This window comes from Salarias fasciatus, chromosome 15, assembly GCF_902148845.1.
Source record: "Salarias fasciatus chromosome 15, fSalaFa1.1, whole genome shotgun sequence".
Taxonomy (NCBI): domain Eukaryota; kingdom Metazoa; phylum Chordata; class Actinopteri; order Blenniiformes; family Blenniidae; genus Salarias; species Salarias fasciatus.
The window spans coordinates 25,402,327-25,412,426 of NC_043759.1; the positions used below are offsets into that span (position 1 = coordinate 25,402,327).

At 42.2% G+C, this 10,100-nt stretch overlaps 1 protein-coding gene across 1 annotated transcript; it reads right to left on the reverse strand.

The window, feature by feature from the left end:
* Positions 1-1,565: 1,565 nt before the first annotated feature.
* On the reverse strand, positions 1,566-5,049 carry LOC115401495 (meprin A subunit alpha-like). Its single transcript, XM_030109749.1, is given in 11 exon segments — positions 1,566-1,576; positions 1,768-1,983; positions 2,054-2,200; positions 2,856-3,077; positions 3,236-3,411; positions 3,600-3,717; positions 4,374-4,449; positions 4,635-4,675; positions 4,752-4,796; positions 4,885-4,909; positions 4,990-5,049. Coding segments are annotated over 11 exon segments (1,137 nt in total).
* Positions 5,050-10,100: the final 5,051 nt, after the last annotated feature.

Sequence of the window (10,100 nt, forward strand, 5' to 3'; positions counted from 1 at the left end):
GACAAAATTAAATTATCCAGCCAAGTTTGTTAAGTTATAACAACTGGAATTTTGTTTTAAACCCATCAACAAAGAATTTTGAGTTCAAATTGCAGGCAAAATTAAGTTGATGTAATTAGGAACATTTTTATTTATTCATAACTTGAAAAGAATAAGTTTGAAACTTAGAAAGCTTTTCAAAATCAACTAATTACAATTTTTTACTTGGATCCATGTATGAAATCAAGTGGTGTTAAAAGCTCCTCTGAGTTACTTTTTAGAGTGCACTATTGACTCACTGGGAAGGATGAGTTTATTTACACATTTGGACTGAGACATGAGGAGGAAATGAGGAAGAGAATGTTTCATTTTTTTGTCTCGCGCTCCTCTGGTTGAAGATCTCCTCCTCCTCCTCCTCCTCCTGAAGCCTCCAGCGCTGCTCCCGCTCTACCAGGGCCTCCTCGCCGTCCCGGGATGGTCGGAGGTTTCTCCCTCTCTGCTCTCAGCTGGACGACTTGCTGCTGCTGGTTTTGAAATGTTTTCAGCCACCTGCTTCTCCATTGTGTTCGAGTGAACCCTCATTCAGTCTCTCAGGACTTTCAGAGTATTTGGTGTTGCAGGACATTTCATTTATATTCCTGTATCAGCAGTCAGTGTGCTCATTCCTTCAGTTAAAACTACTGATCTGTTTGAAGTTTCTATAGAAACAGTTTGTCATGAAGGAACTGCTCAGTTTTTGTTAAGTCATAAATATTTTATTAGATTTTTGTTTTACTCTATATCTTTATTTTATTTTGTTTCCAGTGGATATGACAAGTTAGGATACATTAAGTACGTGGAAGTAGGACTGTTAATGTAGAACTTATACTTTTACTTTTAGTTAAGTATATATTTTGCTGCTGTTCTGTACTTTTCCTGAAGTGCTGAGGTTCTGAACTTCCTCCTCCACTGATTACAGTCGTGCTGCACAGCAGCAGCCTTTCAGCTTTCAACTAGAAGACTGGCCTTGAGCTCTCCCAGAAGGTCTTCAGTCTGGCTGTTTTCCAAAACTTCCTCCATGGGAGCTTGTGTGTTTCTAAAAAGCTGCGTTTCCAGCAGCTCCGAGCACCGCGGTCGTGTAAAGAAACACCGAAAACACAATGAAGGTTTGGAGTTCTCACTTGAAATCACTGCGAGCCCTAAGACTGTAAACGGGCCCTAACACTGTTATTTCCGTTTTTAATATGGGATCAAACTATCCCACTGAACAACATGTTAATTAACCTTTGACTGCATGTTGTTACATTTGGGTTGTAAATCAAAGACAGCAGGTGTCTTGTAGGTGAAATGTAAATCCAGAAAACGCAGAAATATCTGGGAAGACAATGCAAATCAGTGAAGGTCTGAGCTCCACACAGACCTTATCACCACTTTGGGCACATGAACAGACTGATCTCTTGTGTTTGGTACATAACTTAGTGGGCCTGATGAGCTACATTCACATATATTTACATACAGTACAAACTAATACGGCGACAGATGTAGCTTTATGATGTAAAGTTGCATCTATAACTATTTAGCGTGCAGCATCTAATGTAGGAAAGCCTCTAAAAGAAACCTCAAACACAACATAACAGAAGGATTTTATGTTGTTTCGGGATGTTCTGAGATAACTTCATTTGAATTTCATGTCTTAGTTACCGAGCAGCTGAAGAAATATCCAAATTAACTTTTGCCACCATGCAAATCTCTGTTTTCGGCCTGCTGATGGATGAATTCATGTTGCCTCAGCACGAGCTGGATCGTTACCGTGAAACGTTTGTGTCTTCCTCATTCTGCGAACAGCGCCCATGCCGTCATCCGTGTTCACCCAGATCACCAGTTTGTCTTTGGGGCTTCCGTTCATCTTGTAGAAGAACTCCAGGCACTGCAGCTTCCTCTTGGGGTACAGGATGCGGGACTCCAGCAGGGCGGACTCCTGAGGATTCCCCGACTTGGTGTCGAAGTGCATGAAGTACCCGGCATCTGAAAAACAAACCAACAGTCAACTCCTCCAGTAGTTTGGAGAAACCTCCTTCTGAATCGCCCTTCACACCTCTGCACCGTCCCAGCAGCGTGTGGTCCTCCGAGGCCTCGCTGCTCTTGGTGTGGACCCAGTCGCCGTCGTCGGTGGAGGGCTGGATCATCCCGCAGATGTTCTCAAGCTCAAAGGCGCACTGATCCAGCAGCGTGAGCGGGGCGGCTGGGGTAGAAGACGGCCAGGACCTTAGCTTTAAAGCTAGGGTTGGCGATCTTGGAAAACTAGCATGTACCACGAATGTAGCATCTCCCCAAGGCTCCGCCCAGCTCCCACCCCATTGGAGGAGCTCCGTTGGGAGCGGAGACGCAGAGACGTTCCGCGCGCGCGGTGCGCGCAGCACTTCCGCGTCCAGTGCGTTCCTGGCGTAACCTGTCCTCAGCGCTTCGTTTCTTCGTTTTTCTTTATTTGCACTATGCCAAGTATGGCGCACTCACCGGTAAGTAAAGCCCCAAACATTCTTCTCCGCCGTTCTGCAACGACGCTCCGTCCTTCTACGCGCGCACTGAATCAGGGTCAGTGCACGCCACTGACATGTACGCGCAGGGGGCAGGTCGAACGGCGAAGGGATTTGATTGGTTTAAAAAAAGTTGTCCCGTCAAGACGATTGGTTGCTGTTTTTCCCGTTTTACTCCTTCTGTAGATAGCAGATATTTTCCAAACTACTTTAAGAACACGCTATGAATTGTTTCCCATCGGGTCATAAAGATCATTTTAACCAGTATTTAAAAAAATGTATCTCATTCAAATCGCCAACCCCAGCTTTAACTGGACCCACGGATTTGACGACAGCGAGTCAGACCGGCGACGTGATACGTACTGCAGTTGTACATGCGGTTGAGCCTGAGCGTGTCCATCTCACTGAAGTCCAGGTACTGGCCTATGATGTTCTGGAATGTGGGGATCTTGGTGGTGATGGTGGGGATGGAGTCGTTCTTGTTGAAGGAGAAGGGCCTGTAGTGCATGACGGATTCGTAGTCGTACGCCGTGTTCTGATCGGTGATGAAGTTATCTTCGTATTTATTGAAGTTGTGTTCCTTTCCTGGAGAGAATGCAGCGGTTTCAAACGACATGCCGCAAAAATGTCTCAATAAGAAACATCAGTACAGCTCCAGTGAAATCACTAAGAATCCCAAAGGTCATCTTAGAATAACGTTTTGTTGAGAAGACTCTTCAATGAATCTCTGTTCCTGGACTCACCTTCCTCCACCTGGTCCAGCCAGATGTTGACGTAGTCGTCCCGGTCTGTGCGGGACTGCTCGTGGTAAAACCCCAGTGCGTGGAGGAGCTCGTGCTCAATGACGGCCTTGTGGTCACAGCCGGTTCCCAAAGACAAGATCTGACCGACCTGCTGGTCTCCAACGGAGGAGAAGCACCTGTGGCGACGGGAAGAGCTCACTCAGGTCGTTGATCACAAACGGTGGCCATTTTTTAGCAGCTTCCAGCATCCAGGGATATTTTATTAGGCTTCGGCTTACATAAAAGGCTTCTTCCTTTACTCAAGGATATGAACTTTAATGTGTAATTAAAGGTAATCATTAACACGGCCATCACTTTACAGTACCCTCCTCGCTTCTCGAACTTGATGAAGGTCTTTTCTCCCTCGTATGGCTTGAAGTCGACGCAGGACTTGAGTCGATACATCTCAAACGCCTGATGGATGCAGCCTTTGGCGTTCAGGTCTGAGGGTTGAAGGAAGCAGTCGGGAGAAAATATTACATACCTTTGGCCTCGTGCAGACTTCCCCATCAGTCTGTCCAGTTTATTCAAACTGGTGGGCCTTTCTTCAATCTTGGACAGTGTTGTTGTGTTCTTTTAAAACCATTTAGGTCAAAGTTCGATGTTGTATGTTTTCTAATAGAAAAGGGTCTCCAGAGAGGACTTCATCTTAGACCCTACATCTGTCTGTTATCCAGTCAGCGGCCGTTAAATAGTTGAATTTCCATGCAATATTCGTAGTGCAGAATATTCTGGTGCGGTGTGTTTGTTTGGGCTTTGTACCATTTGCTTTGTGGGGTGGCAGGCTGCATTGGAGCCTTGCGCAGGCCCATGGGCCTTATGTTTAACCCCTCGGCTCAAGAGTGATTGCCAGGTGTGGTTGTGGCTCAGCTGGTTGAGGGTACAAGCCTCCACCTTGCCCCGTCTGTGTTGCTATCATGATTATTGTGCAGATGCGGTAGGTCATGTAAAGACTGCTGAAGGGGTATATTGTGTAGGACTGGTGTTGTAGACTCATCTAAATCTTTTCAAGATGATGGGTCTTCCTCCTTGAAGTGTTCGTTCAGCTGGTTTCATACATTTATAGTTACGGCGGTTTTACCACGTCAGAGAAACTCACCCAGATCATCACCCAGAATGTACGGAATGGGAAACTTCCACCTTTATCTCTGGTCCAGCAGAGCATTCCTCCCCCCCTGCTGTAAAAACATTTTTTTAAGACCGACTTTATCTGCCATCATAAACCTAATCATTTGACAACAATGCGCGGAGTGCCGGGTGCAAAGAGACCAATCCGAGCAATAAAACAATAACGCTACTAATACGACATAAAGGAAACTGCTCTTTAAATCAAAACAAATAGCTTCAAATATAAACTCACTGGGATTAAAATGTCGCCTTCCATGAGGTTTTCCTTCGACCCTGTAGCAAGAAGTAAAAGCAGACCTGTCAGGAAAGAGTCTCTCTGGTAATGAAGCAATCAAACGCTGAGTCTCACCTTTGTTTAAGATGGGGTTCTCATCCTCCCCGATCTCATAGACCTCTGTAAAACACAGAATTCACTTAGAGCGTCTCATCATCTCCATAAGCTTTCAAGCCTTTCCTGAATAAAGATGATACTCGTCACGTACCGTGCACTACAGGAGGAGCCGGTATCTGTACAAAGCAAAACCGGCAAGAGTCAGCATGGAGACCATGTAACGAGCGCTGGAGACACACGATGAATCCATACTTACAGCGACGGAGCAGGCCAGGACCAGCAGTCCACACAGCAGCAGGAGTCTCTCCATCACCATGTTGAGCAGCAGCAGGGAAACCGTCCCGCGGTAGAGGTGTGGTGAGACCTTAAGACGCGGATGGGCCAGCTGTAAAGACCGACTGCAGGACTTTGACTGATTGGTGTCGCGTTTTACACCTGCCTGTGTTCGTTGGTCACACCCGAGTCTCCTCTGCTCTGCAACAGCTCAGCAGTGATGTGTTAATGTTTGAAGATTTTGTGTGGTCAGCATTCAGAACTGCTGCCACGCACAGTGCCTGCAGGCTGATGGGGCGACGCGAGGTTCGACTGAACCTCATGTTACCAGGTTCAGCCTGTTCTGTCGACTCAAGCTCCCTTTACATGACGTTTCAAATGAAAACGCTTAATTTTTGTGTCAGAAAAGTTTCGCATTTTCACAGAAAAGCCCTGAAAAAGAGATGTTTGTTTACACTGGCATGTAGTTAGCATGTACAGCGGCTAGTGGGTGCTGTTGGATGTTGGACATTCGTTATTCCAGGTGACCCCAGGAGAATATTGCCTGGAGGTCACGACACCATCGTCTATCTACACACACACACACACACACACACACACACACACACACACACACACACACACACACACACACACACACACACACAGTCTTGTATTTCTATCCTTGTGGGGACCGTCCATTGACTCCCATTCATGCCGAGCCCCTAACCCTGACCCTTACCCTAACCCTAACCCACACCACAACAAAGTCTAACCCTAAAGAAATGTTTTTGCACTTTTACTTTTTTCAGTAACAACAACATGTTCAAGAAAACACTGTTTCTCCTACTTAGGACCGGAAAAAGGTCCCCACAAGGCACGTCGTTCCACGTTTTGCTATCCTTCTGGGGACATTTGGCCCCGACAAGGATAGAAATACAAGAACACACACACACACACACACACACACACACACACACACACACACACACACGCACGCACACACGTGCACAGGAGAACTATTTACTATGGCAGTGGTGCTCATTCGCAGCAGCAGTGTTTCCACCACCAGCAGGAAGGCGGGCCTGAGCGTTTCCACAAAATTCCACTTCCAGAGCCATTCTGAAAAAGTTCCATCATCAGCAGCTCCATCCACTGTTGTTGCATAAAAAGGATGAAGGTAAAGTGTTTTCAAATATGCCTTTGAATTGATTTGTGACAAATAACAAAAAGTATTAGTGACACTGATGAGTACTTCCAACTGTAAATGTAAATCCACACACAGTTCACGTTTGATCTGGTTTCTTTTAGCTGTCCAAAAATAAGCATGTGAGGTTAATGGCCTGAATATGGGTGACTGTGAATCAACATTCTAATTCTCTCTACTTGTTTTTTTTTATATAACAGAAACAAATTAATTTCACACTTGACCTTCAGTTTTATGAGTTTGGGATACATTATGTCATAATGCAAAAAAAAAAAGTTCACCCGATCACGTCTTTTCTGGCGCCCTCTGGAGGTCAGCAGGAGTATTGCTGAGTTTCTTATTGTTACAGTACCTGACTCTTACCAGTAGGTGGAGACAGATGCTAACATACAGACAGCATTTAACTGTCAGAAAGTCCTTCTTTAAAAAGAAAATTGACCCATATATCTATATATATATATATATATATATATATATATATATATATATATATATATATATATATATATATATGTATGTATATATATAATCTGTGGTTGTATTACTAAAAGAAAACAATGTCACCCAGTAAAGCGGAGTGATTGTGATTTTCCTTCAAAAAAAGCCCATCAAATCTTGTAATATCATTAATTTAAGATCACTTTGATGCTGATCTTATTTGATAATTCTCTGCTGCCACAGACTGATTCCAGTTGTGTTGGATCAGATACCTCTCAGTGAAGATCAAGGGAATTATTGGTCCTGGTTCCTTAGATATTTGTTTCAGTTGAATTTAGAATGAATCCCTGACAAAACTGTCAACAAGTGGACAAAATAAAAAAGAAGGCTGTAAGTATTCAAATAGATAATAAAGGCATAAAGAAAGTAAGAGTAGTTCCCTAAGGTCCCTGATAGACCAGCGTAGGACTAAAGAAAACACAGAAAGAGTTCAAGTCAATGGGATGGAGAACTTTTAGGCCTGATGGAGCTCAGACAGGATGATGCTGGGGAGGTCCCTCCAAGACTCAGATCACCTGACATACAGATCATTATTATCCTTGCAACCTGTGATCTGATTCATGAAAACAGCTAAATAATTCAGAATTAAACAGTTAATTGACTGTTAATTGTCCACTGGTGTGTTTTAATGCTGTTCAAGGAGAGACCATGAATGATGCCTTCAGAGATTTAAACCTGAACTCTGAACTTTCTGCCAGTATCTTTGCTCCGACGCAGCCCAGAGCCCAGGTATCGATGGAATGGTCCGAGCAGTCCAAGAGAATGACTTTTCATGAAATGGACAAGACTGACGTCCAGCCTCTCCAGCACCAGGCAGTAAAGATCATACCATGAAGAAGTGAATCCATTGGACCATGCTGAAGTTCACTGAGCCCAAATCGGTCATCATCTTCAGAAAGCTGGCCTGGAAACAGAGCAGATAGCAGCAAATCTCATGTTAGAGAAAGTGTTTTTGGATGTGCTGCGAAATGTGAGACTTTTCTGTTACTGCACCTCGTTCTTTAGGTCAGCAATGGATTTAGTTTCTTTAACAGTTTTCAAAGCAACCATCTTCCCGCAGAGGGTGACCTTGCAGAAGCTCCACCTGCCCAGGACCTTCTCCTTCCCATACTCCAAGGTGGAGGAGGAGATTATCTCTCCAATCAGGGAAATGGTGCTGTTTATCAGATCATATTGAAACATCTATAATGTCAAATAAATTGTAGATGAAGACAATCTAAGATAAATTTGAAAAGATTTTTTACATAAACATGAAACATGCATTCAAACATCAATTTAAATTCTAAATTCTCACAATTTTTTTTTTACTCATACCTTCACTGCTGTTTTTCAGTAAAGAAATTATCACAGTAGTTATAATTTTGGTATATAAATCATTCAAATAGTTTAAATTTGAGAAATTTTTCTTCCTCTGTTGACTGCAGTGAATTATAATCTCTAATATATCTGTTCTATTCTAATATCTGATATGTGTTCTGTTGAACTCTATAAGTTTCTAAGTCGTAGCAGGACCAGATTAAATGCTCAATACTTCTCATTCCAGGTTTGACACGAAAAGTAACTACACTATTTAGATTAAATGAACAACAAGAACACAACCAAACACAACTATCAATAACACTTTTAACATCAGAACATTAAAATGAATCATGAAATCAATGTTTAAATCTCGAATATCTCATCCCAAACTCCCATGATTCATTGCGACACTACCATCATTGTTAAATTCTTCAAAGAGCCTGTTTCCTTTATGCTGTGACCAACACTAACCATGGTGAAGTGGTGTCCTTACCCTACTAGAACTATGAGAAATAAATTTTACTCCCCATGAAATGTTGCTTGTATCGAGGTTTTTCATCCTGCTAACCCACTGTCCAACTTGTCCAGGCGTGCTGTGTGGCGAGAGGGAACTTAAAATTGTGAAGTCAACATTGACAAAATTAAATTATCCAGCCAAGTTTGTTAAGTTATAACAACTTGAATTTTGTTTTAAACCCATCAACAAAGAATTTTGAGTTCAAATTGCAAGCAAAATGAAGTTGATGTAATTAGGGACATTTTTATTTATTCATAACTTGAAAAAAATAAGTTTGAAACTTAGAAAGTTTATCAAACTCAACTAATTACAATTTTTTACTTGGATCCATGTATGAAATCAAGTGGTGTTAAAAGCTCCTCTGAGTTACTTTTTAGAGCGCACTATTGACTCACTGGGAAGGATGAGTTTATTTACACATTTGGACTGAGACATGAGGAGGAAATGAGGAAGAGAATGTTTCATTTTTTTGTCTCGCGCTCCTCTGGTTGAAGATCTCCTCCTCCTCCTCCTCCTCCTCCTGAAGCCTCCAGCGCTGCTCCCGCTCTACCAGGGCCTCCTCGCCGTCCCGGGATGGTCGGAGGTTTCTCCCTCTCTGCTCTCAGCTGGACGATTTGCTGCTGCTGGTTTTGAAATGTTTTCAGGCACCTGCTTCTCCATTGTGTTCGAGTGAACCCTCATTCAGTCTCTCAGGACTTTCAGAGAATTTGGTGTTGCAGGACATTTCATTTATATTCCTGTATCAGCAGTCAGTGTGCTCATTCCTTCAGTTAAAACTACTGATCTGTTTGAAGTTTCTATAGAAACAGTTTGTCATGAAGGAACTGCTCAGTTTTTGTTAAGTCATAAATATTTTATTAGATTTTTGTTTTACTCTATATCTTTATTTTATTTTGTTTCCAGTGGATATGACAAGTTGTGTCGTGTTTGAGCTGAATAAAGAAAAAGATGGACCACAGAACTGATGCTCTGAACACAGTTTGCATCTTCTACGTCCTGAAAGGTCCTAAATACTATATAAACTAACTTTTCAATAAAACAACTGGTGTTGGATTGGATTTCTAACTGTTTGTCCTTTTGTTATTTAATTTTCTAAAAGTAAATTTGAAATGAATGAATTCTTCACTTTTAGACATTTGGATTTCTTAAAGGATACTTTATTTTCAGCAAAATAAAGACAATTTTACCTAATTACAACATTTCAGTCCTTTCTCCAGCTCTGCTGAGTAATGATGTGAAAAATGCTTCAAAGAAAAAAACAACAATTGAAAAAGTATTTATTGACAAACGCACCACATTCTGTTTCTTTGATACATTTAATAAAGAGATATAAAGATACAAAATCAATACCAGTGTTTTCACAGATCTTTGTGCCTCCATTCATTCGCACAAATTCCATTGTTTTTGTTTCTAAAGGTGAAACAGTCACACTTTCCAACCGTCCATCAACGTTTCATCTTCAGGTTATTTTTCCACATCCTGATTTTTCCATTCCTGCAACAGATGAAATTAACTGGAACAATTAATTCATTTTTAAAGATAATCACTGAAAAGCTGTGAAACAAAGAGAGGATCTCACCTCTCTGAGGTGACG